General features: G+C 50.9%; 2 protein-coding genes across 7 annotated transcripts; one reads left to right on the top strand and one right to left on the bottom strand.

Annotated features, from left to right (window-relative positions):
• Positions 1-3,471: 3,471 nt before the first annotated feature.
• POLL (DNA polymerase lambda) lies at positions 3,472-25,341 on the bottom strand. Of its 6 annotated transcripts, XM_065672099.1 has the most exons (11): positions 25,156-25,240; positions 19,616-19,672; positions 16,263-17,426; positions 14,674-14,817; positions 14,109-14,406; positions 13,301-13,469; positions 9,901-10,221; positions 9,160-9,333; positions 8,049-8,177; positions 5,703-5,871; positions 3,472-5,325 (listed from the first exon to the last, which is right to left on the bottom strand). In XM_065672099.1, exons 3-11 carry the CDS (start codon positions 16,348-16,350, stop codon positions 4,961-4,963), a joined length of 1,857 nt encoding a protein of 618 aa, XP_065528171.1. In that variant the 5' UTR covers positions 16,351-17,426; positions 19,616-19,672; positions 25,156-25,240; the 3' UTR covers positions 3,472-4,960. The 6 variants fall into 6 exon arrangements, with proteins under 6 accessions (XP_065528171.1, XP_065528173.1, XP_065528169.1 ...); XM_065672101.1 differs by lacking the exon at positions 16,263-17,426; XM_065672097.1 differs by lacking the exons at positions 16,263-17,426; positions 19,616-19,672 and having other exon boundaries at positions 25,156-25,341.
• On the top strand, positions 16,312-24,860 carry DPCD (deleted in primary ciliary dyskinesia homolog (mouse)). Its single transcript, XM_065672103.1, has 6 exons — positions 16,312-16,412; positions 16,655-16,735; positions 17,690-17,814; positions 19,239-19,372; positions 23,421-23,523; positions 24,656-24,860. Exons 1-6 carry the CDS (start codon positions 16,349-16,351, stop codon positions 24,758-24,760), a joined length of 612 nt encoding a protein of 203 aa, XP_065528175.1. The 5' UTR covers positions 16,312-16,348; the 3' UTR covers positions 24,761-24,860.
• Positions 25,342-26,684: the final 1,343 nt, after the last annotated feature.

Below are 26,684 nucleotides of genomic sequence, written 5' to 3'. Positions count from 1 at the left end.
TGGCTCCCCCACTGTGAAGCCACCCATCCTCTTCCTGAGCCCTGCACAGAGCTGGGCTGCTTCACACAAAGGTAAAGGATGGCCAAGGGGCTGTGTTGAACCAGGTCACTCATGAGAACTTACCTGTGAGTCACAGACAGGTTGTTTCCCATTGTCCAAGTAGGGAAACTGAGGCACGGAGGGCCTCTAGGACTTGGGGAGCAGGGTAAGACGCAGTGGGCTTGTCCTTGCTGCACCATCACTGCTAAGCCATACAGAAAGTCACTTGTCTACCAAGCGTGAAGCCCCTTGTGCAGACCATCCCCATGGCATCAGAGTCAGCTAGGGAGATGATACTGGTGTGCCCAGAGGCTGCAGACTTTGCTCCTCCAGACACAGGCTCATGCTGACCACCAGCCTCTGACGTGGTGTCCACCATCGGCATGGCACAGCATCCTGCTGATATGCATTCCCCATCTCCATCAGGGCATCCCTGCCACTACCCAGGTGGATCTTCCTCCAGCTAGAGAGGGACTGCCACACAGAGCACTGATGCGAGATCTGGTGCATTCCCTGCTTCATCCCACACCCCTCCTGCCCTCTGGCTGCCCAGGCAGGGCTCTCACTCTGCATCCATTGGCCCTGAGGATGCCCCGCAGGGAGCTCTGCCCCCAGCCAGGCCCCCTCAGCAGCACCCCAGCAGCCTTTCCCTCAAGCTCCACGCCGCACCGACATCGCCCCGGCCATCAATAGCGCTTGGTTAATTAATTTGATGGGAACAGCAGGGACCGCACTTTGCATTTAGTGAACTTCCGAGAACTTCCAACCTCATCTTCATAATTGGCCTCATAAATTTGAGGAAAGAGAGAAATCAGCAAAGCCGGAGGAGCGCGGGGGGCGGCAGAGGCCCCGCTCGCGGGAGGGCGGGCGCCTGAGCAGTGACTCTATTCGGTGTCCTTATTTAATTTTATTGCAGAGATCCATCTTCGCCCACCCCTCCCCGCCGAGCCCTCCCTCTCCCGCTCTCCCTGCTGGGTTCACCTAATCATGATAAATTCATATTCATTTCCCTGCCTGCTCCGGCGGGGGGAGCAGCTCCCTCGCATTCACCCAGCTCTGCTGCCATTAGCAAATATTTACTCACGAACACGAAGCACCAGTGCTAGGAGGCAAACGTGCCCCTCTGCAACCTTCTTCCCCCATCCCCGCATGAGAACAAGTGTGATGGCTAAGGATGGGTCAGGATAGGGATCAGGGGGGCAGAGCTGCCTAATGCTCAGAGCTGCAGTGATTCGTCTTCGGGTTTTCTTCCTTTCACTCCACAGGCGTAGGTGGCTGGGAGGTGGAGGGGAGACAGGAATTGCCTGAGCCCCCAGTCTGAAACACCTTGGGGGTGTAGAGATGATGGGGTTCTGCAACAGGATCCAAGTGTCCATCCCAGCTCCCTGACTTTCCACTTGGTCTCTAAGTGCTTCTGTGTTTAATTTTCAGGATGATCAGACTCACAGCCAGAGAGGGGGTGTGCTGGGGAGAAGCAATAGCCAAAGGCCCTTCCTGGGCAGCAGGAACCAGGCAACACTTCATTAGAGATGCCAAAAAACATCTTTGCTCATCCTCACCCTGTCCCTATCCTGGGTGCTCAGCCCCCACCTCCTGCCAGGCACCCCAGGAGCGCACCCCTTGTACCTTCATCACAAGTGTGGCATCCCGGGGTTTAGAAGACGTGGGTGTGCTGAGGTGGAAGGGTGGCCAGGTCCTGCCCTGCTGCAAGGGCAAAACAGAGGTCACAGTGGAGACCCCTGGCTTGAGGTCTGCAGGTGACTGGGAGAATGGAGGGCAAGATTAAGGGGCACAAAGAGGAAACCATGTGGGGAAGCTCTGTCCCCTCTGACCAGGGCAGGAGGCACTGCCTGGAGCAGGGCTGACTCATGGTGTGCAGCACAGTCCAGTCCCTCACATTTCTTCCCTTGCACTAGAACGAGGGAGAAATGGGAGGCTTCAGCATCCACGAATGTCACTTCCATGGACCATGTGGTTGTCGTGCTCCCTTCTCTTGCCCTCTGCCTCCAGAGATCGTCCCCATCCGTCCTTAACCCACCTGGCTGTTCTTGGCCACAGGAGGGCCCTCTGCCCCCTCCAAAGCTCCTGGGCAGAGATTTGTGGGGTTGCAGAGGACAGACATCAGGCCCCTTCCCCTCACAGAGCAAGAGGCTAGCAGTACTTAGCCCCAGCAGCCTCCAAAAAACATGTATGCACCAAGGCCCCCCCTCACTACCATTTCCCAACAGATTAGGCAAAGAATCCTGCTCCTGAGCAGCCCCACACATCCCTATGTCTCTCCCCACTAAGTAAAAGCAGCGCAAACAGCAGGGCCAGGGCTTTGATGTGCTGCTGCAGCACTCATTTGACACCAGGGTGTGAACTGTGGCCCTGGAAAAGTGGGGTGACAAAGGGTAAAGAGCTAGGGGCAATCAGTGCCACATCTCTTGTTATCTCCAGTGATGTCTCCAGCATTTGGCCCTGGTGAAAGAAGCAGTCCCAGCCCTCCAGGAACAGCTCCTACACCCCAGTTCCTTCCCCAGACCAGGCAGAAATGGGCCCATGCCTGGGGTTGCCAGTCATAAAGCTCTAGGACAAGTCCTTCAGGACCATCCCAGCACCACTGGAAGGAGAGGGAGCTCCCATCCAACCTCCCTTTGAGACAGGAGTATCCCCAGCCCTGGACAAGGCCAGCTGTGGCCCTGCCTGGCCAAGCCTGGCTGACCCCAAGGATGGGGACCCCTTCTCTCTGGGGCTGGTCCCTGGTCTGCAGAGCCCTCCTTGGCAGAGCGTGCTCCCCCTGGACCTCCCAGGCCCTGTGCTGAGGCTGACTCCCCTTTGCTGCTGGATAACCCAGCCCAGTCCTCACTGGCTCTTCCCCAGCAGCCTCTGGCCCTCTCCAGCTTCTCCCATCTCCCTTTTGAGCCAACCATCTTTGCTGCTCACCTCCATGTGCTCCCTTGGCTTCCAGGTTGTTTAGATTCCCCTTGGACCAACCAAAGCAATTCCATGCTCAGGAGGCTGAGCTGTGTTCCAGGCACAGAACAGGAGACAGAGCAGCAGTGAACTCTCATATATCCTACTGTTTGATGAATATGGAAAAGCTGACAGCAATCCCTTGTTGACTCCACACCTGAAGTAAGAACTCAGCCCAAGGCTCAGAGCTTGGGAATCACTCTTTTCTCTGGGCACAGCCAGCCCCAGCTCACCCACGTGGCCAGTTGGATGCCAGGACAGAGCCAGGTCCTGGCTCTGCCATGGGAGGATGGTGGTCAGCAACTCCCTGCCCCAAGAGCCAGAAGTGGCTATTCAACAGCATGAAGGTCTCCACTGCCTTCTCCCTGCCTCTACTGAAAACAGGGAAAGTAGAGAGCACAGGAGGGGCTCTTGGTCAACCAGAGTGCAGAGTCCCAACCGCTGCAGGGCAGAGAGCAAGATGACAGAGATGCCAAGGAAAAAGAGAGAAGGGATTTATTGTACTTCAAATTTCCAAGCACCAAGACATGCCAGAAGACATTCATTTCCACCGTGTGTTCAGTAAAGGCTGGGTTGACAAGTGACACTGCTGGGGTCAAGGCCTCCCCAGCCCCACTGCTGGTGCCCAGCACCCACAGCTGAAAGTGCAGCAAGAAACTGTGGAAACCCAATGGGTTCAATGCCCTTGTGCCTGCCCTAGCAGCAAACACACAGCTTGTCACTGCAAGAGAAGGAAGCAAGAGGCGAGTCCAGGCCAGGCCAGAGAACAGCCAGAGGGAGCGCTGGGATCCTGGCACAGAAATGCCCACCATGGTTTTCTGGCAGCCCACGCACAGAGCAGCACCTCTGCCAGGATGAATCACTGCAATACCCATAATGGAAACAGAGCACTAAAAGGCTCTGGGAAATTCATCTCCAGAACATAAAATAGTTGAGGTTTCCTGAGAAATATAACCTACTCCCATGGAACTGATGGGGCCAGCCACATCCACATGCATGTACAAACACACACACTTTCTCTGATCAAAGACCAGATGACTCCATGGCTTCCACACAAACAATGGGAAAACTTTACTTCACCCAAACTAGAACTAAACTATCTCCTTGTATTTCTCTCTGCCTCCTTGCCTCCCATGCACACGCAGCCCAGCTGGGTTACATTCTGTGCCATTACATTCAAACCTTCCTGAGCTGTGACGTCTGCTCTTCTCCTGCACTGAAAGGAAAGGAGCCCTTAGGGCCAAACCAGGCGGATCACAGCTGTCTGCACTGGAGGATTCTTGGCACAGGACAAGCTGAGAGCCAGCAGGAACAACACACTGGGTCCCTACACCTCCTTCAAAGCTTACTGGGCACCAGGGAAAGCTGGTGGCACTCATAGCAGCCTGGCCCTGTGCGGTGAGATCCACCAGAAGGACACAAATCAGCTCAGATGGAGGAAGGACGCAGGACGCAGCAGCAGCACAGGGGAACCTTTTGTGATTCCTGCAGTAGTGAGAAGGGGAAAGGCCTGTCCCAGGGCCAAGCCAGACCCCTGCTGCCTTCATGCACAGCTCAGGACGGAGCATTTCGGGTGTCTGTGCTCAGACGCAGAGGAAGATACATCCCACTTGTCCCATTCACAAGCACTGGGAGCAGCTACATCACAAGGCTCTGCAGCCCAGCCTTCAGAAGCTTTCCCAAGGAGAGCAGGGCCAGGATAGCTGATGGGCAGCAAGCCCTTTTGGTAGGTAGTGAGGGGCTCCTGTGGCATCGGGTAATGATCCAGCATGGCTCCAGCCCACAGCCTCCTCTGGGTGAAGCCACACAGCTCAGCCAGCAGCAGGGCCCCATGTTTGCAATGAACCCCACTTTGCTGGTGTACATCCTCCAGTTTGCAGTCACCACAGAGCAGCACTGAGGAGACCAGCACCCTTCAAAACAGCAGCACAGCAACGGGCCCAGGGTGCTGGGTGACAACTGGGTGTCACCAGTCCCGTTCAGAGGGCTCCCGGTAAGGTAGCCCCAGCTGAATGAAGACATCTTTCTCAGTGGGAGTGGGCAAAGTATGACCAGACGTCACCCTGACACCTCCGGGGCCCCGCACCACAGCCGAGCTGAGGGCGTGCTCAGACAGGCTCATGCCCTTGGTCTTGGCCAGGGCCCGCATGGAGCGGTTGAAGTGAGCCGAGCCAGTGAAGTAGAGCAGGGCACAGGCAAACTCCGTGTAGGGCACCACAATGATGTCGAGCCGGCGGTGATGCCGGGCAGGCCCGGGCAGGCGACACACTCCCAGGTATTTCTTCTGCTCACCGTTGTCCTCCTGACTCACCAGGTCATCCGTAAGGAAGCCTGGGGAGAGAGAACAGGCAGAGGGAAGCTGAACGGTAGAGACTGACACTCCCACTCTGAACTCCCCACTGCCCGGACAGCAGCTGAGGTGTCTCATAACATGCTGTGGGATCCCAGCCTCAGCCCTGACAGCCTCACACAGACAGGAGAAGCCATGTTGAACTGCGGCAGTACTCCCTTCTTAACACTGGATGTGGAGCTGTCACTGGAGCAGGGCCAGGACCAGGGGCAGTACTCTTAAGGACTTACAAGACTTCCAGTCCTTCAGAAAAGTATTCACCCGCCCTTCAATGAATGCCATTCACCTCATCACCTCCTCAGCCTGGCCACGCTAAGAACAGCTTTGAGCAGCATATGCCAGACCTCAGTCTCCTTACCGCTCCTGTGGAGGCTGTCAAGCAGCTTGCTGAACACCCCACGGTGAGACCGCCCATCTGGGTGAGTGACCAGCACATCCACGTCTCCACAGGTGGGCTTCCCCCGACGGTAGGAGCCACATGCCACACACACAAGCCCAGGTTTCAGGGCCAGGGCAGCCTGTCTGACCTCCAAGAAGAGAAAAAGGGATGTATAGTCAGAGACTTGTCTCTTCATGCTTTTTCCGTCAAGACAGCAAAGGATCTTGTGCCTGCCTTGAGGCCTGTCATGCATCCCCTGGGTCTGATACGGAGCAGATGCTTAGCAAGCATGGCAAACTGTACCACCTAGGAGGTAGCCCGCTGTCAGGAGCCACATTAGTCAGGGTGACCTCCACCCAGTCCTGCAAATGCCCAGCACACTGCCACAGAATACAATCATCTACTATGGTGCTACTTTCCATCAGTTATCAGCTTTTGGGGGCACTGGGCTAGAGCTGGGTTGGGACAAGAAGCAAGACGCAGCAATGCTGAGAAGGCAAAGTACAGCACAACCTTTCAGAGTCTTTGGTTTCTGAGACAGCAGGAGTGAAGAGGTTTATCAGCTCTTGTGGGCCAGAGTAGGCAAAGCTAAGCAGCCCACAAAGAGGATCAGTTCAACATGGTCACAGGTCATAGAACCATAGAATCATAGAATAGTTAGGGTTGGAAAGGACCTCAAGATCATCTAGTTCCAACCCCCCTGCCATGGGCAGGGACACCTCACACTAAACCATCCCACACAAGGCTTCATCCAACCTGGCCAGCAGAGATGGGTTCATGAAGAGTCTCCCCAGCAGAGTGCAACATAGCAGAAAATCTGCAAGTGTCCCTTGCAGTTCTCTCCTGCCAGGAGCTCTGCCCCTGCAGGTGAGCTGGGCTTCCTGACCCGGAAAAAACACAAATGTCCCAACACTTTAGACTCAATGGATGCCAACATGCTGCTGCCAGCAATCAGACACATATAATCAGAACTTTCCCTAACGCAGCCACCTCCAGGCTGGACCCCAGCTCCTGTTTTGTGCAGGATTCTGATACTTCAGTGCTAATTCTGATGGCTTAATTCATTAAACGCTTAAGAAAGGCTCCCAAGTCCTTGGACAGGAGTATTCTTAGTGTGATTGTGTCAACCACCCTGCTGGCAGCAAATAATTAGGGGCTCAGCAATCCCCAGTGACGAGGCCATCAGAGGCTGGGGTTCAGGAAGGTAGTGTCCATGCCCACAGCCCCTTGTCACTCTTGGGGATCATCCTTCATTAGCAAGAGATAAACCCATTAACCTTTGCCCCAAAGGTGCTCCAAGAAGCCACAAGCCTTTCTCATGCGGAGCAAGCCTTCCTCTGGTGTCCTTGCCCCCCTTCTGGCTTTAAATGAAGATTTCTAGAAAACTCCCAGCCCCACCCGGGAGCCTAAAAGCTCCTCAGATCTCACTGTGACAGGCAGCACAGACATTGACTAATCCCTCATTCTCTCTCTTGGGCCTGGATCAGAGGTGTGTGTGTGTGTATGGAGGGGAGCCCAGTAATCCCATCAAGATAACAATAGACCCACCCCCAAGAGCCTGCTCCTCGACCCAGCCTTCCTGGGAAAGGGACCACTCACCACCAGGATGGCTAATCCGGCACACGGGACTGACACCCCAGCAGGAGCCTGGCAGCAGTGTATTCTTCGTGGCCAGGCCCTGTGGCCGAGTGACAGGGTCACGCTGGCTGCTGCTTCCATGGTGATCAGAGAGCACAGGGGTAGCAATGACACTGTGTTCCCCAAGCTCTCTGCTCACATTAGGGTACACTGACTTAGCACCCCATAATCCTTGAGCACCATGGCTTACTAGAAAAAGCAACACCCATCCACAATCTGGATCCCCTTTGCTTCCAGCAATGATATCCATGGAATCTGTCCCCCCACTGACAAAAAGATCATAGGGGGCTCATGGCTTCCTTTGGAGAAGCAGTACTAGGGAGACATCTCAGGGGCCTTGGCTGAAAGCACACATTTTAGAGAAGATGAGAGGCAGGAAAGAAGACCTGAGAACCTACTCATCCCACCATGTCACGTGCAGCCTTTTTCAAAGCAGTGTGTAGAACTGACACCTGTGAAGTATCCTCCTCCTCACCCGGCATTCAAACTGAACCTTCCTAAGGGGCAAAGTAGGCATCTCGTGTGCCCATGGCCAAAAAGGATCCCCCAGGCACTGATCCTGCTCAAGAGGAGAGGCTGAAGAGCTCAGCTATAGCAGTGAGGGATGTTTCCACAGCACACACCCTCCTGCCAGGTCCCAGCAGGTACAGGTACTCCACGCTGAGGGCTCAGGGCTGAGGTACTCACAGTGTGTTCTATTTCTGCAGCCTCCTCCCGAGGCATACGCTCCTGGAAATCTGTGTAGTGCTTCAGCCCCACAGCCTGCTGGTGGGTGAGGGTCGCCTTGGTGCGGATATCATCCAGTGTCCGGAAACCCTAGTGCAGAACATGGGGTGATATGCAAACATCTACCAAGGCTTTGCTCTTCAAATACTTCCAACGAAGACTTGGGCAGAATGTGCTTAACCTGACTCAAGTCCAGGCCAGTCACAGCTTCTGAGATCACATGCAGATCCAGTTCTTTTGGAACCAGACTTAGAGCCTGGTTCCACAAGAAGGGATTTATTAGGCAATCCCACTACTCACACACACGTCCAGTCCCCACCCTGCGATGACTAGAAATCTTAACTAAACCAGACAGAAGGCTACTGTTCTTAAGGCACTGTGCTCCTACAGCTTGAAGGAAAACAGTAACACAGGTAAAGGAACAACACCCAGAATATCCCAATGAAGGAAAGCCTATGGCATGAACACAATCCTATTTTTAAGACTGCAAAGAATCCAGTCACAAACCAAACACTACAGGAAATCAGGCTCCATCAGCTGTGTGCTCAGGAGACAAACTGTTTTTAAAGAAGGAATCCACTCAGTGGGCTGGGTTGCTCCTCTTGGCACCATTACCTCAATCTCATTTTCACAACTTACAGATAAGGTGGACGGCTGCTCTGACAGCTACAAGAGCCAGCTAGGCCAACAGGACAGCAACTGAATCAGGAGCTTTCATGGCCAAGATGCCCTGATTCAAGCCTGGCTCTTAACAGCATCATTGTCTTAAGCAGTGTGAAAAGAGCTCCAAGCAGTGATGCTAAGGAAAAAGGCAGTGTGTCCCCCACTCCTCCAATCATTCAACTTTGTCCTCTACACCCACCCAAACTCAAGTCTTAGCTGGGTGCACTCCATTCACCCCAAACACACTCACAATAGGAGCCAGCTTCACAGCTCCTCCCATAAAAGCAGATTCAAATCCCATCCATGGATATTGGCAACTGGAAACTCTTTGTGCAACTAAGCCTCCTACCCTGAGCAGCAGTCTTCAAACCACAGCCTGAGAACCTCTTGTATAAGGCACTAAACTTACCTGCTGGTACCACATTTGAGCTGTCTTAGCCCCTGCTCCCCAGATGTTGGAAAACAACTCCAGCACCGGCACACTCTCACTGATGTGATCAAGTTTGCGCAGATGCCCACTCTCCAAGATCTCCAGGATCTTCTCTGCCATCCGTTTCCCAATCCCAGGGATTTTACAGGCTTCCTAGAAAGAAACCAGAGCTGCTACTGGAAAAGTGAAGATCACAGACAAGCTGGGAAGCTGCTACCCACTCAGAGCCTGGTTTGATTAGTGACATTTGATTAGTGACTGGTAAACGGCAGGACTAGTTCTGCCTGCTGGTCTCCTCTCTAGCCCAGGCTTACATAGGCTACATTGATTCAATACTAAATGGAAAAGGACATGCATGCAGAACAGGACTGAAACACTAATACACTCAATGGCTGGACTGTCAGTCAGTAAGGCTCACATCCAGTTAATTTGATATGTTATCTCGAATGGCGGCTAGTTGCTGATTTATCTCATGAGTGCTCAGGTCTGGCCCTAAAAGAAAACACTTAGACTGCACTTTTCTGCTGTTTTGAAAACACTGCAGGTGGTCAATGAATCCCAACTCGCACTTGCTACACATCTTACATCAAAGTCACCACACAGGAAGAAATTCCCAAAACAAGCCATTCCATGTATAGAAAGAGGAAGAGATCTGGCTCATAACAGAGCTAGGATGCTGAGTTTCTCTCCCTGCTCAATCTCTTTGGGAAGGTGTTTTACCTGGTAGGAGGTGACTGGTTTGTGGTAGCTCTTGAGTGCATTGATGGCTTTGGAGTAGCCCAGAGATCTCCACTTGTCCCCCTGGACAGTGTAGGCCTTTGCCAGCACTTCCAGCTTCTCTGTGATACACTGGTTGTGATTCTCCTTCTTGCTGTTGGAGGACTGGGCACAAACCCACTTGCTGGCAGGCTGGACCACTGTGGAAGAGCTGTCACTGGTCTCCTCTGATGATTTCACGGGATAATGGCCAGAAATCAATGCTTCCAGATCTCCCTGGGTGACACCAGCATCTTCTCCTTCACTGCCTTCATCAGAGTCTTTCTTTAGGGAGAGGTAGAAAATCAGCCATGTGAGAATAAGTACATGCCTCACATATGTCCCCTTGGCACAGGCTGCTCCTGAGAGTAAGAAGTCAGAGAACAACCAGCCTCCCAGGCATGCAGGGCTCAAACTGCCACCTCTGGAAGTGGCTGGCTAGATGCACGCCATAGCTCTTCACATCTCAAGCTACACATGCACCCTTTGAAGCTACATGCACATCTCACAGAGCACAGGAGACAAGACACTGCTGTCCACCTGTGATCCAAGCTCACATGCACCATCTAAGTTAAGCCTCTGAGACCTAACTGAGGTAAAACACTGCTTAAGTGAGCAACTGCTGCCAGCAGCATGGTATAACAATGCTGAAATGCCTGGCTGGGATTGATCCTGACTCCTTGCTCCCCGAGGAAACCTTTCGCTGGTCTGGTGGCTGCATAGACACCTCTCAAATTCAGACTCTGTACCTTCCACCCCATGATGCAGATGACAGGAGACAGGCACTGAACTCTGTTTTCACATTACAGACACAAAAATCTTAAGAGGGTAGTAAATTACAACCCCCTCATTTTCCCCATGGCTATCTGCAAGAGAAAAGGGGGAGGAAGGAAAGACACAAAGGACTCCACATTCCTCAGTGACAGAAGAAAGAACCAATGTATACATTTGCTGATACCCTCAGCATTAGGATGCCTCTGTGTAGACTTAAGAAACAATGAGCCTTGGCTTCAGGTAACGAACAAAAGGGGATAGAAGTGGGAAGCTGCACAGAAGCTTTGCTCACTGGGGTCCTCCTCTCTCCTGATGTATAAACACAGCAGCCCACAATGATCCAAGAGCTTCTGTGCTGTGGAAGTAACCCTGAATGGCACAGGGCTGTTTGGGATCAGTCCAGCAATTATATCCAGCACACCAAGACCTGCTGTGAGCTTCTGCAGTGCATCAGCCTAACATCAGAGCCATTTCCTTAGAACCTGTGATTCTGCTGGCTAAGCAGGTCTGCAGACACGATTCCTGCAAGATACAGAGCTGAGCCTTTAGGAAGAAGAGGCAGGATGTTTCCCCGTAATCTTGTTTTGTAACTCTGAAACTGGGTCAGACTGAGGATTTGATAGACTAAAGTAGTTTTATTCTCCCTGAAACCCTTGAAACATAACTCCCTTAAGACACTGTTCCCTCTAAGGGCAGCAAAGCCTCAAAGTGTTGTTGGTTAGTAAGCCCCTTAAAAGCATCTAAGTAGCATGCTATCCAACAACACCACAAAGAACTCTGCAGCTGGAGCATGCAATTCCCAACCTCTTCGTCAGTATTGTCACATAAGGTTAAAGACCACATAAACTGCTGACTCTCTAAGCTTCACCAACAAAGCTGATGGACTCTTTACAACCACGTGTGCCAAACCAACTAGTCCCATTAGTTTCTAAGATACTCCAGCATCCTACAGACACTGACTTACTAGAGCTGGGTGAGACTGCGATGTGCATGGTTTGTCTGGAGCACAGCACAGGAGCCAGGATAGTAGCTGAAGCCCAGTAGCTAAGACAATATAGGAGGAAGGCAGGTAGCCTGGGATAACAGCCAATGGTTCAGCCAGTGAGGAACTGGCACTGCTTGCAAAAGCTGCCTTGCATAAAGCTACTGCATCCAGATGCCAGTCACAAAGCAGTTGCTGCAGTCTGGTAACAAGGTTTCCTTACAGGAGTTTACAGTCAAACACGGAACTCCCAGAGCAGCCCCTGTTCACTATGAAACACTGGCACACTCATCACCTCATAGTGAAAAAGCATCCACCCAAGCTAGAAATTACTCTCTGCTTAAATGGAGGTTACTTCTAAGCTGAAATTTCAGCTTCACTGTTGTAGCTGGGTTTCAAGAGTGGTTGATACTGTCTTTAAAGCATATTCCATGAGTTTTCCTCTCCTCCCCAAACTCACATAGTCCTAAGCTTGGGACAAGGGATTTTACTGAAATGTCTACAGATATTGCTTGTGTGCACTGATTAACAGGAAATATCATTGCTTGAGGGGATTTAAAAGAAAAAAAAGGCAACAAGACTTCAGACTAGCGTCTGTCTGACCACCCAATGTAAACACGAGCAGAAAGCAGGGCAGATACCACAGGATCTACAGCAGTACAAAAGATCCTTTCTCCCATTAAGTCTGAGATTTGATAATAACAATTGCCACATAATTAAGAGCTAGAAGAAACGGCAAAGATGGGGTAACTGCAAAGACAATGCAGTTAAGAGGCAGCCAGCTCTGCCTATAGCACACTGGATAGTAAGTCTGGGGAGAAAACATCCTTCCCACACACATATTCAAGCCAAAACCTAAACCAAACGAGCCCTCAGTGGGCTGCCAGCTAGCGAGTAACCACAGGGGTTTGTGATACAAGATTTGGGACTGTGTTAGAAAACAGATGCCAGCATTACACAGCTGCTGCTGCTCTAAGAGGTCTGGTGTAACTTTGCTGCAGATAGATTTGAAGCCAATGCCCAAGAAGAATTCAGCAAACTTGAGCAAAAGTACAGAGAGAAGGAAGCAAGCTAACAACGGGCTGGAGAAGCTGACTCACAGAACTGGTCACTAATAACCCAGCACAGATATTTTAAGCACACCACCACAATTGCTCAAGTGGCAACTTGATCCACTGCGCATCTGTCTGATCAGGGTGCTGGCCAAGGAGTGGAGAATGGGTCAGCATGGCTCGGGCAGGCACACAGGATGAAATATCAGAGACAGCTTCCTGAAAGGGAGGTATTCTCAGGCAGGGAATATTCCTCAAAAAGATGCAGGGAAAACATGATCACTGGAGTGAGCCTTGGCTACTTCAGCTGGAAACGTTCTGATGGGGACATGAATTTAAGGGATGTTTTTTCTACTTTTAACATCTAAAAGTGACAAACAGAAGCAGTAACCATGTGTACAGCCCAAGTCTACCAGCACCAACCCACTGAAACATCCAAAAACCTTCCGTCTGCTAAGAAAATCTGGCACTGAATCCCTGCAGAGATGTTCTTAGCCAGGAAAAGCAGCATGCAGGATCTGTTCACAGGGAGAAGGGTCTGTGTGGGAAGCCTCACCTCAGCCAGCTGCTGCTGCCCAAGGGTGCCCAGGCCTTGCTGTGAGGAATCCTCCAACTGTACTTTAGTATTTGGTTTCACTGCTCCCTCCTCTGCTGGGGGCTGGATCTCTTCACTGCCCAGGACCTGCTGCTGCTCCTTTTTTTGCAGTTCTCCCTCCTCCAAGTACCTGTCATGAATCAGATGTGTTAGTACAGGAGGAGAACTTCTCAGCCCCTAGAAAACTGACTGAGAGATTGTTCTGAATGTTTTGGGATGGACCAAACAACTCATATGAACTGGGTCATAGATTAATTACTCTGGTTTTTGTTCAATTCCCCAATTTTCATCCACCTTGCTGGCCTGCAACTTCCACTCTTATCTACCTCACTCTTAGACTCTTTCTCCAAAACTCTGCCAAAACATTTTAATCCTAACCTGTGGCTGCCTGCTGCTCCATTTCCTCTTGTGACTAGATGTCAATTCTCTCTCTGCAATAAGTAAGAAACAACATTTAACTTGCAGCATTTTTAAAACAAATCTCCTTGTATCACTAATGGATTAGGAAGAGGTGCCTTTAGCACTTGTAGCAAGTGACAGGACTCCTGTTAGCACTTCTGGGATATATTCCATGTTTTGCTACCCCACAGAATGGCAACTGGTCACAAAGTCACTAAATTTCATGCTCTGTATGGGGAAAAGTCACTTTGAGTCACACAGGAGCTGCAAGGAGTTGCAGTCTGAGATTTTGAGTAGAGGTCAAATTTTAGTACTGTTCAGTTCAGGACAGAAGTGCTGTAGTGAGGAATGACATGTGGCATTTGCATACCTGCGAGGGATAAAGACACGGTAGCCAGCAGTACTCAGCAACTTCTGGTCTCTAATGCAAGCACTCAGCCAGGATGCCTTCACTAGCTGCAACCCTGAAGGTAGCTTGGTTAATTTAAGGAGCCGAAAAGCCCGATCACAGTCCATGTCTTCGGCCACAATGACATGTGTCACCTCCGAGGAGAGCTGGTTGTGTACAGCACCCCCATTCTGGACAATCTGCTTGTGGAAGATCTCTGCCCTGGCTTGGCCAATGCCAGCTTGCAGCACGTAAACAGCAACCGGATTCAGCCACTCTGCTGAGGAAAACACAGGGGCAGCAGCTCAGTGACAAGAGAAACAGTGTCCCAAACGAGTGGGGCTACATATCTCACACAGGACTTGATGGCATCCGCAGTGGCAGGCAGTCTCTGGGGGGAACCAGTTGGATGCACCAAAGCAGGCTGGCCATGGCCTCTACAGAAAAAAACACTCAGAGGCCAGAAAAAGCCTTTGAGGATACAGCACCTCGTTAACAAACTGGGGTAGGAGTATTATATTCCATGTCATGGGCATGCAGGACTTACCATCAGGTATTTCTGTTCCTTCCTCTTTTGGGATCTTTGAAGGGATGCTTTTCCCTAAGTCATCTCTCACTTTCTTCCTCTTGGGAAAGGCTTTGACAATCCCCCGTGGCTCCATAGGCCTGGTGGGAAATTTAGCTGCAACTCCTTAATACCAATAAGAAAGAGAGAGGTTGCTTAGACCAGTATTACACAAGCACAACTTCAGCTTCACTCATTTTGCTCACTCTATTTGCTGTTTTGGAGGGTTGTTTTTTTTTGTTCTTGTTTTCCAAAAACACTTGCCCTGAGGGAGATACCTGGAAACAAGAATTGCAGCCCCCAAGGTCAGAAAAATCAAAGTTAGAAATCACCAAAAAGCCATTTAAGAAGACCCTGCTAAGACGACTAACGCTGAGTTCTTACACTAAAAAGTATTCAACTACTTTAGCATTTTGGAGCTCCTTCCTGCTCAGCCAAAAGCAGCAACTTAATTTCTCTGATATTTCTTAAGCATGTTCCCAGGAAGGAAATGCCTCTCCTGCCAGGGATGAAATACAGTCACTGATGAGAAGGGATAAAACAGCTGATTGACACCAAGTGTTTTATACAGCCACAGGAGGAAACCCCCAATGTGGCTTCAGCTGGAAACAGCAAACTAATAAAGATTAACCAGCCAAGTTCAACATAGCTACAACTGTAGCTTTACCACCACGAGCCTTGCAAAGACAAACTCTGGAGCTTTAACTACCATCCCAGGCTATCAGAAATCCAGTTTTCCATAGCCCCAACTACCCCCTGAATCACTGTATATCCCAACAGCACCTTCCACCCAGCTGCAGCATCAAGTCAACACCAACCTGGCTTCTTCTCCCTGCAGCACTTTGTGTTTTGCTTTGAGGTTCCTCGCACACAGACCAGCACAAACCTATCACATTAAACCTGGAAGAGCTGAAAATCATCCCACCTGACTGTGTCTTCTCCCTGTGGTCTCCTCCTCACCCCAGCATTAAACACAATCCCCTGGAAGACCAACACAGAACTGGACTCAAGCCCTTGTTTCTGCAAGGAAGATTTTACCTTCACGGGAGAAGAAACCCCACTATGTTTCTAAATCTCAGCTTCACACAGATGTTCCTGTTTTCAGGATATTTTGACCAAAAAACTGCTCTGAAAACAGTAATATGTAAAGAAAAACACCCCACAGCAAACTCCCCCAAGCTTCTATGCACCCCAGTCCTTTTTAGGGCTTAGAAGAACACTTTTCCAGGCAGCATTTAACTGCCGAAGACCACACACACGTGAGGTTACCACGCTTGCCTTGCCAGCACCCTCAGGCCGCGAAGGCTTCAACACCCCCAGCCCAGCGGCACCCAGAGCCTCGGGGGAAAGAAACGATTCCCAGGAACCCCACGGCTGGGCCCAGGGAACCGAGGCCCAGGGAGGGAAACGGGACCCGCGGCGCCCCGGCCTAAGAAGGGCGGAAAGAGGGCGAGCCCCCCGACCAAGCGGAACGCAGCCGGGGCTCCCCATGACCGAGAAGGGAAGGGCCCCCCCGAAACCAGGCGAGGGGCGAAGGGGGAGATAGGCCCCGGGGCAGGACCCCCGCTCACCTACGGGCCGCGCCGGGGCGGCGGGAAGTACTTCCAGGTGGCGGCCGGAAGTGTCGGCGTTGCCGTGGCGACAGGGCCCGGTCGCCATGGCGGTGCGGGGCTGGCTGGAGAGGCTGCGGGCTGCCAGCAAGACAGCGCTGGTGCAGGACGGTAACAGCGGCGGGAGAGACCCCTTCTGCCCCAAGGCGTGCTTTGGGGTGGCCCAAAGCTGGCGGAGAGGGGTGGGGTGGAAGCTGCCGGGGACTGCCCGGCACCCGGAAAGGGCACAGGGCCATCAGCGCAGGGGCGCGGTTCCAGTCAGCGGGACGGGGCGCCTGACAGTGGGATAGGACCATACATCCAGGGGTAGCCTCACCATTCCTGCTTAGCCTCACCACCCGCCTTGCCTCTAGGGAAGCGGAAGATCCACTACCTGTTCGAGGATGGGAAGGAGATGGCTGAGGAGTACGACGTGAAGACCGGTCAGTTAGTGAGTACGTGTTGCTTGTAGCTGGCCCCAGCACACGGGGGTCTGCACTCCTGGGACTCATCAGGAACAAATTGCCCCTGAATATTCTGGACATATTCATGCCTGCAGCCGAATGTTGTAGAGACATAACTATGGTTCGGTTTGTGCTGAGGGAGCTCGGACTTCCATGGCTTGGCAGATTTTGGTTTAGGCCAGGATCTCTCCCAAACAGCTCCTCTGACCGCTGAGAGAACTGGGGTGGTTTAGTCTGGGGGGACCTTATGGCTCTCTACAACTGCCTGGAAGGAGGTTGTAGTGAGGTGGGGGTAGGTTTCTTCTCCCAAGTAACCAGCGATAGGACAAGAGGTAACGGCCTCAAGCTGCACAAGGGGAGGTTTAGACTAGATATTAGGAAAAATTTCTTCACAGAAAAGGCAGTGAGGCATTGGAACAGGCTGCCCAGGGCAGTGGTGGAATCACCATCCCTGGCAGTGTTCATAAACTGTGTACATGAGGCCTTCAGTGACATGGATTAGTGGTGGACTTGGCAGTGCTGGGGTAATGGTTGGACTTGATCTTAAAGGTCTTTTCCAACTGAGTTGATTCTCTGATTCTGTCACAACAGACTTGGATATAATAAATGGGATTGCCATCTTGCATAGCCAGGCACAGAGTCTGTAGCACATGCTGGGGTGAAATAGTATTTTTAGTGGCTTCTGCAACCACAAACAAACAAGGTGTTGGTTATAGCTCTTATCCAAAACCACATCATCTGCAGCATGAACCCCATCATGGCTTCAGCACCAAGTAGAAAAAAGAGACTCTTCAGGAATAGGCCAGCTAACAGATCTACTCACACAAAAGTGGAAATGGCTGGAAGCAAGATTCATATAATCTCAGTGTGCTGTACAGCTTTCCAGTCATCTGCTGGAGGAGTTCTTATAAAGCAGAATAATGAAAACCCTTCTCCCTTCCACAGGTAGAAGATGGCGAGAGAAGAACACCCTTGGGGGCTCTGGCAAGTGGCAGGTTGAAGTGGGAGAGCCAATCTCGCTGCTCTTGGGAGGGCTGGAATCAGAGCTCATAAAGGAAAGCAGCTCCAATGTATGTAAGGGTCTGCAAGCACGAATGCATCTAAATCTACCTAGCATTTTGGTTACATCAGTAGTAGCAGTAGTTGGTAGAATGCAGATCACTCAAAGCCCAAAAGACAGCCTTAACCTGCCCAGCACTTTACTACAAATCATCCCAAAGCTGTGGGGCTGGGAGACAAAAAGGTACAGCTTAGGCTTATTTTAGGGTCTTCAAGAGGTTTGTAGTTTCCTTAAGTAGAGAATCTATACTGCTGTGTTGGCCAACTACTATTCTGGCTTCTGAAAAAGTAGGCTGAAAGGAAGGCCAGTGCCAGGATAAGTCAGTGGATGGAAAGCAGAGGTCATGACAATGAAAGGCCGACACAGGTGATGCATAGCAGGCTGCTCCTTAGCATAGCATGTCTTGTTTCATCTTCACATCCCTGTAGCTTAGGGGGCAGAGGTTTTAGTCTCTCACCACCTTTTCTACAGACCTGAAATGAGAGTACATCCCTGGACAGCAAACTGGGAGAGAGCCAGGATTGAATCCAGCAGGTCCCTAGGTAGGCAGAGCTTAGTATTCATTTGCCTGGGAGGGAGAGGCCTGGTTTGTCTGTAAGCCTGTACTTAAAGACACCCTCTCTGAATACTTTCAGCCTGCTACAATCAGGGCAGGCAGTGCCCTGGGTAAAGGCAGAGCAGTGCCAGCTCTGGAAAAGTGATGCTCAGGCAGTTTATAGTTACTCCCTAATGCTGCTGTGTGAAAGAAGAGCTACTCCCACGTAGTGCCTCTGAAGGCAGTACAGGAAGAAGGGAACAGGGAGGAGAGGAGACAGCTGGAGGGGCCTTGTGTCCTGGGTTCAGCAGTAGCAGTCATTTTTCTCCATGTTAGTAGCTGGTGCAGTGCTGTGTTTTTGACTTTCAGCCTGGGAACAATGCTGATAACACCAATATTTTTAGTTGTTGCTCAGTAATGTTTACTCTGACCAAGGACTTTGTGAATCTTGTGCTTTGCCAGGGAGGAGGTGAAGACGGGGGGGGGGGGAAGCAGAGACAGGACACCTGACCCAAACTAGCCGAAGGGGTATTCCATACCTCAGCACGTCATGCCCAGTGTATAAACTGGGGGCAGTTACCCGGAAGGGCTAGATCACTTCTTGGGTCAGGCTGGGTATCGGTCGGTGGGTGGTGAGCGGTTGTATTCTCTTTCCTTGTTATTTCCCTTATCATTATTATTATTGGTGGCAGCAGCAGTGGTTTTATGTTATACCTTAGCTACTGGACTGTTATCTCAACCCATGGGAGTTACATTCTTTCCATTCTCCTCCCCATCCCTCTGGGAGTGGAGGGAGAAAGAGGGGAGGAGAGGGGGCAGTGAGCGAATGGCTACGTGGTTCTGAGTTACTGGCTGGGCTTAAATCACAACGCCTTGCTAAAGGTACTTGTTTGCTGTAGCCTGTCTTTGTGAGGAAGGATACCCTGAGCAGCTTCCAGTGGCGGATCCGTAACCTGCCTTACCCCAAGGAGGTCTACAGCGTCTCTGTGGAGAAGGAGCAGCGCTGCTGTGTCATCCGGACCACTAACAAGAAGTCAGTAAGGACAGCACTGCCAGTGCTGACAGTCCCTTGGGGTGGGCTGGCACAGAGGGCAGGCCAGTGGTTACACAGGGGGTGTCCTCTCTTGCCTTCCATCCCCAGTGTATCCCTCAGCAAGAGCTGAGGGGCCCAACCTTGCAGCTGTGTGTCTCCTGACATCCAATTTCCACTCCCAACTGCCCCAGATGTGTTTACAGTAGAGTCCCTCAAGCTCTTTGCTGGTCTTTGCAAACTTACCTCACAGCTCCAGTGGCATGGTGTTTGCTCTGTTCTTTCTCTGTCAGATGTTGCTCCCTTAGAAAAATAAAGTAAGAGCCTTGCAGACCTTTTGAAGCTAGACCATCCCATCCTCTCCCTCTGATATGATACTTTGATCTACTCATTGTATCTGTAGCATTCACCGGGTTGTAGGCACTCATTCAGACACCTCTCCCTGCATAAACCTGCCCTGTAGTCACAGTGACAATGACATAATCTGGAGGTAGGAAGAAAAAAGGTTGAATCTGGAAAGAAAGCACCACAATGTTCTGCCAAAAGAAATTTGAGATGGGAGGGAAAAAAAAAAAAAGTAAGGAAAATGGATTTTAAGTATTATCATATTCTGTATCAGTACATGGCATCTCTCATGGCACAAGACACACTGTGCCCCAAAGCATTTACAGGTTCTGTGAGATAGGGCTGAATGAGCAGTATTATTAGGAAAAGATAGCAAGGAGCAAGTATTAGGAGGAAAAGGGAGGCTATTGGAAGAGAAATTAAAGCTGTTTACAAACAGATGATACACCAGTATGGAAAGCTGGGCAGGATGCTCGCTGTTCACCTTCCCTCCCGACGTTGCTGGCAGAACATAATCAGATCCGTGGGTAAACGCAACCCGTTTCCCACCCTGCCCTCTTTGTAGCTGGCTGTAGGTGGTGCTGTTGGCAAAGAACTCCTCCGCTTTGGCTGCTAAACGCTTTTCAGATCACAGAACCCGCAAGTCTTCAGGTGAGGGGATGTGTGAGCTCTGCACATGAACACATCTGGATGCTCAAAAGCAGGAGGCTAGACAGGAGGAAAGGAAAGCCTACCACAGGAAAACAGCAAGAAGTTACAGCTCTAAATCAGAAAGATGCTGGCCTAAATGCATACAAAGTGGCATAGTTTAGTGGGTGGCATGGTTGGGTGGCATGGTTTAGTGTGAGGTGTCCCTGCCCATGGCAGGGGGTTGGAACTGGATGATCTTAAGGTCCTTTCCAACCCTAACTATTCTATGATTCTAAAGGGATTCACAGGAAGAGTGTTGCTTTAGGAGGGAGACCAGTGCAGGAAAGATGAAGGAGATTCCCATCAGCCACACATGGATACACATGGAGCTAGGACAGGAAGGGAGTATGTTAACCAAAGTCCAACCACATACTGTCACAGACAGGCTTAGCTACTACGAGTCCTACTAATAGTAGTGTGTATCTGGGAACTTCCTTGCCCGAGTAAGTGCTTTAAGGTTCAAATATAGTACTAAGTCTTCACCCACATCCTACCTGACTTAAAGCTTTTTTGTACCCCTCTCAGGAAAACAGGGTCCCCCACAAGCAGTTGGCACCTACACACTTGTAGGCTTGTGTCAGAGAGAGTTGAAGGACCTGACAGGGGCTCACGGCCTGCATATGAAAGTTAAGGACTTCTGGAATTAAAGCTGAAAGTCACCTCACTGGGGACAAGAATGACTTTGCTGTCAGTAAGGGGCAGGGACAGATTCCAGCACCAGAACACTTAGTACCGGCTCCAGGATATCTTATACCATTTCTCCTGGGTCTTGGCCAGGGTAAGACACCACTCAGCAACTAATTCCAAGATAGCAACAAAGGCATGGAGTCCACAGAGAGCATGCAGATCACTACGGGAGAGGAAGGAAACCTCGGAGCGTCTCCAGCCCTTGGAAGTCAGCCATGCTGCTTCTGAGCAGCAGAGCTGTGCTGACTGCCAGCCAGAGGCAGAGCAACGGGGTGGGTTGCCAAGTCACTACTGAGTAGCTCAGCTCTAAATTCTCAGCATACCAGTAGCAGTTTTCCCTACAGGCTGACAAAAAGTGGGTTTCCACTAGGAAAAATAATAGAGGTGACTTCACACACGCACTGTGGATCTCGGGCCAGGAACCATGCTCAGGGTGCAGTACTGCCCTTGGCCATGGGGTGAGAGGCGAGGGCAGAGAATCTGCCTGCCTCGGCAGGGATAACCGCCCATCTACCAGTCACTCCCGTTCCCTCTGGCCACGGCAAGGGCTGCTCAAGTGGGATTTGCTTAAAACCTCTTGCTGTAAAATAAATCCATTAAACTAAACTCTAAAAACAAACCCAGAAAGCCACCTCCCCGAACACCAAACTTGATTCAATTATTGTATCGAGAGGCAGTGGTAATGTTAGGAGGAGGAGGGGGTGGCTAGGCAGATCTGGTTTCCTTTGATCTTGTCACAGATTTTAGTTTGAGGCCAGCCAAAGCCATTCTTCTCCCCTTCTCCTTAGTCCTGGGGCAGCAGAATGCTGCTGTTTCATTGATGACTCCCAAGGCCCTTTGAAACAGTGGGTTTTTTCTGTGTACTGCTTTTTTTTTCCTTTTTTTTTCCTTTTTTTTTTTTTTTTTGTCTAATCGGTAAGAAGTTAACACTTCCTTAACATGTCTTTGTGTTCATCTAATCTCTGCTGTTTAACCTTTGACATCTCCCTTATTATCCATGTCTGCCACCTTTTCCAAATACCGACAGCAGTGACAACACAGAAAGGTTTGAGCCCTGCGGTAACAAGCCGCGTACATTCCTCCCGCTGCACCAGGAGAGCCATTTGCCCTTTGTAGCTGTTTCCACCGTGACTTGGAAAATAAACTGCAATTTGGGCAGAGGTAGCTAGAGAAGCCAAGCCTTACACACAGCCAGCTGAATGCAGAAGAACCCCTCACGGTATGACAGCAGCCACTGCCTGTTCGCACTCTTGCTCTGGGCACCTTGGTACCAGTTACAGGCCAAGTTCTTGGAGAAGATTGCCCATGAGAGTGCTGTAAGAGATTAAGAACACAGGTATGCATCTAGGTGGGAATAGGACCACCAGTGTATTTGGTGCAGCCCCAGAGAGAAGCAGCAGATGCAGAGCAAGCCATGCCAAGCAAGAAAGGTTTCAGGCAAACAGATAAAGGCCTACAAGGTTCTGGTCCCCAGGTCTTAGGAAATCTTTTAGCTAAGACAGACAGCAAATAACCCCTCCCATTCTGAGACGTATTCCCTTTCTGTCATACTGAGCAAAGCCCAAGATTTGGCTGGTGAAAAGACACAGGCTAGATAGGTAGGTGACAAAAACCTCTCTGTCCTCTGCTTGGATGTGAGAGGTAACCATGATACCGGGATAGAGACCAGGAAAAGAGCTACTAGGGGAGCATGGAGTGCAGAGGAGCACTACAGCCACCATGGAGGCTGCATGGAGATGCTGCAGAGCAGAGGCTCAAGTGACTGTGGGCCTGGAGCTCTGTGCCCAGGGGTATGCTTGAGCACCACCATGCCACCAAAGCAGAAAATCATCTAAGAAGCATAGGAAGAGGTGAGAAAAAAAAAAGGGTTTATAAAGGGTTGCAACACAAAATGGTGCATCACACAGGAAAGTTACTGCCCTGTGTCACAGGGCACAAGGGCTTTAACAGCTGTTTGGACAAAAGCTCATGGGAGCTGATACTTAAGAGGGAATGAGAGGCCACGAGCAGGGACAAAGACAAGGGACACCTGTCCCTAACCATGTCTGGTACTACTCAAGGACAAGCTGGAGGGACCAAGCTTGCTCTCATATACCACGACCCTTCAGGAGTTTGCCAGATCTGATTTCCACTTTGGAGGTTTGTTTCTAGTGTTCCTGCCAGTCTCGGGGCACCAGCAGGCACACAACATGGCACAGAATCCTTCTGCCAACCTGAAAGGTCTGTTGTCCTCATCTACACCTTGTAGAACAGCACTCTGTAGTTCAGCACTGCTAACAGGGAATAGGAACCCCACCTTCCTCATTTCTGTCTCCTCTTTCATTTGTAGGTACTACAAGAAGTTCTCTATTCCTGACCTGGACCGATACCAGCTCCCCTTGGACGCAGCTGCTCTGAGCTACACCCATGCCAACAACACCCTGATCATCACGGTGAGGTTTTACCACGCAGAACAGCACTTTGCCCTTATCTTTACGGCCACAAAGAAGTTAAAATTCTTACATGTGGGGAAACAAGGCAGAGCAGGGTGATGTGCTGATCACTGGTGAGCCCCCTTCTCTGTACAAGGTCAGTCAGAGCTTCAGATTACACTGGGCATGCTGACACTAGCCAGGACAGCCCAGGCTGCAGAAGGGGCCCTGCTTGCTGCTCAAGGTGACTTGCAGATGGAGGAGTGTTGGTCACGGCCCATCTTCCATGTATTCCCTTGCTCAGACCTGAGCAAGCATCCACTCTCAGTGACAGGAAGTTTCTTTTGCCTCAGAGCATAATAAGGGTTAAGAGTCCAAGGATCTGCTGCACTTAGAGGTCTCACAGTCTTAAAAGTTTAAAATCGCCTGCTGCTTTGTGTCAAGAGAGGACACACTTCCACCCACATGGTGGAAGTGAGAGACTAGCGAAGTGGGCACTTCCTTCTTGTTGCAAGGAGCAGACAGATGCTTTGGGGCAGCAGGTGCTCATCTTGAATGTAAAAGTCAGTTATCCAGAGAGCATCCCCTCTGAGGGAAACCTTGCAGCAGAGCTGGGGGTGCACATGCAGGAGAAATAGGCCAAGAGGAGCACCTTGAGTTTGTCCAAGCTTCTGTTTGCTACAGGCCAAACCCTTGCTAAAAAACACCTAAACTGCAGCTGGATGGGGGCCCTCTGAGGACAGAGGAACTGCAACTCTTACTTCTCTATCTGTCTTTAAAAAGCAGGCATATTTTACATACATATTTATACACACACACACACATATATATTACACATGTAAGCATACAGTCAGTGAGCACACCAGGGAAACTGCATGACACAGGTTGCCAGGATATTCCAGGGGGGTTGGTGGGGGCCAGGACTCCACATCCAACTGGGAAGTTTTACTTGCATTGTAAGACACCCCAGACTTGGCAAATGTGCCTAGCTTGATGGCACCACCTCTCCAAATGGGCTTTGGAGGCAGCCGGTAACAGGAGGGCCTCACTTGGCAGGAGGGCCCCAGCTGTGCTGGCGGCACATGGCTCCAGTTGGTCTGCTTGAAGCAGAGGCTCAAGAGGAGTGCTAAAGACATTTCTCTCTGTCCCACAGTACCAGAAGCCAAAGGAGATCCTGGCTGCAGAAGAGCAGCTGCAGAAGGAGCTGAAGAAGGTAAAGGCAGCTAACAGTGGGGATGGCGACTGTAAGACCCAGTAGGAAATGGCTAAGAGGCTGAGGTGGGGAGCAGCTCTCTGGCACGGCTTCATGGTATTTATTTTGCCTTTTCTAATAAAAATTAGTCCTATTGTTAACAGAACCATTTGGAGGAATCTGTGTAGGCCCAGGGAGATGACAGGGAGGTCAATCTCTTTACTGCCTGGTCCGCTGATTTACACAGACATTTATGATTCTTCTATGAGTTTTGGGAAGCTGCCGTATGCAAAGGAAGAGCACCGCATCCACAGCCAGCAGCCCTCTCCCCATCCTCCATAAGAAGTGCCATGAAAGCTGGATAGTTCTCCATGGGAATTCCCTCTCTGCCACCATTACTGACAGCAGTAACATTTGGAAAACAAGACACACAACCCCCCCTACCCCCACCCCCCCGTTACCTGTGTGGGATGTGCTTGGCAGCAACTCCCTCCTGCACTGTTGTGCAAGGTCCTCCATACAGTGAGAAGGATGCTCGGCTATCTCTGCACACAGCATCAATGCTTAGACCTGACTGGGCACAGGCTATGAAACAGAGCGTTGAAGAGGACACCCAACTGCTTCCTTACCACCAGCCATGCGCAGTGTGCTGTGCAGAATGCAGGCGCTGTGCAGAGCTGCCTTCATTTGCCTAGCATGGAAGAGAAAGCAGTGACAGGGACTGCTGAGCAGAGCAGGAACTGAAATGCAGCTGCCTTCATCTGCATGGCACAGAGGGGAAAGCAGTGACAGAGGCTGCTGGCCAGCTCCCGAGTAGCAGGAGCACACCCCTTCCATGAAGGCACAAACAAACCTTGCCACACAGACCCCATGCACAGCACAGGGACAACCCCTGCAGTGCTGCTTTAGTGACTAGCCCTCCAACCAGCTGCTGTCCTTACCCTGCACCAGCATCCTGTGCTTTCATTTCTGCATGTCCTTACATCCTGGTTCATATTTGAACAGCTCCTACCCAAACAAACACTACTTTTAAGTGAGCCAGTCACAGGCTCCTAGTGTAGCTCCCCTGACGAGGACTGCTTTCAAACAACGAAAGCTTAATGCCTGGGTGGCATCCCCAGTTAGAGCCTCACTGCTGGGTGGCTTCAGGACCCAACAAACGACATGGTCTTCCCAAGACAACGGAGGCACCATCAACTGGCAGAGCTCATCAGAGTCAGTGCACCAGCCCCACTTGCAGCTTCCCCCTTCCCCAGTGTCTCCCAAGATGTGAAGGTGCATCCTTCTACCCACCAGCACTGGCACCACCACTGGGCTGCAGCTCTGCTCCCAAAAGCAGCTGGGAGAGCAAAGGACCCACCAACACAGGCTGTAGGAAACAAATGGCAGGACTAGCAACAGCAGTGTTGCAGGCAGGCCTGTCATGGGAGGAGTCTCCTGCACCACTGATACTTGTTCCCCTCCTCAGCTGACATGCTCATTCCTACTCTAGGCCTTACCCAAGTCCCAGTGTAATAAAGAACCTCTCCTCCCACCCCACAGTTACTGTGGTTCCTTCACAGTCTCTCCCTGGGGACACTGCCAAAGACATTTAATATCTCCATCCCTCTCTCCGAGTTTCATTAAAGCACTTGTAACACACCAGGACCTGAGAAAAGCCAGACTTCCCCCACTCCAAGCTCTGCCAGCTCTCCCTCTAATCTTCTGTGTCCTGCCTAATGACTTACCTAAAGCTCTCCTCACATGCACAGCCCAAGGTACTCCAAGCAATACAGCAGCAGTATTTTGCAACCTTGGATGCAAAGCACCATCTTTTCAGCATCAGTGTTCCAAATAACCCAGGGACTCCCCCAGGATCATTATCTTTTGGATCTACAGCTTTGAGCTGATGGAAGATTGTTCCAGCCATAGCATCTTCCTACAGCAGTAGATCATTGCCTGGGGCACTTACACATTAATTCTGCTACTTACACAAGGAGAATATGTAGCA

This window comes from Lathamus discolor, chromosome 3 (genome assembly GCF_037157495.1).
Source record: "Lathamus discolor isolate bLatDis1 chromosome 3, bLatDis1.hap1, whole genome shotgun sequence".
Lineage (NCBI taxonomy): Eukaryota > Metazoa > Chordata > Aves > Psittaciformes > Psittacidae > Lathamus > Lathamus discolor.
This window is presented reverse-complemented; position numbering and strand designations above follow the sequence as displayed.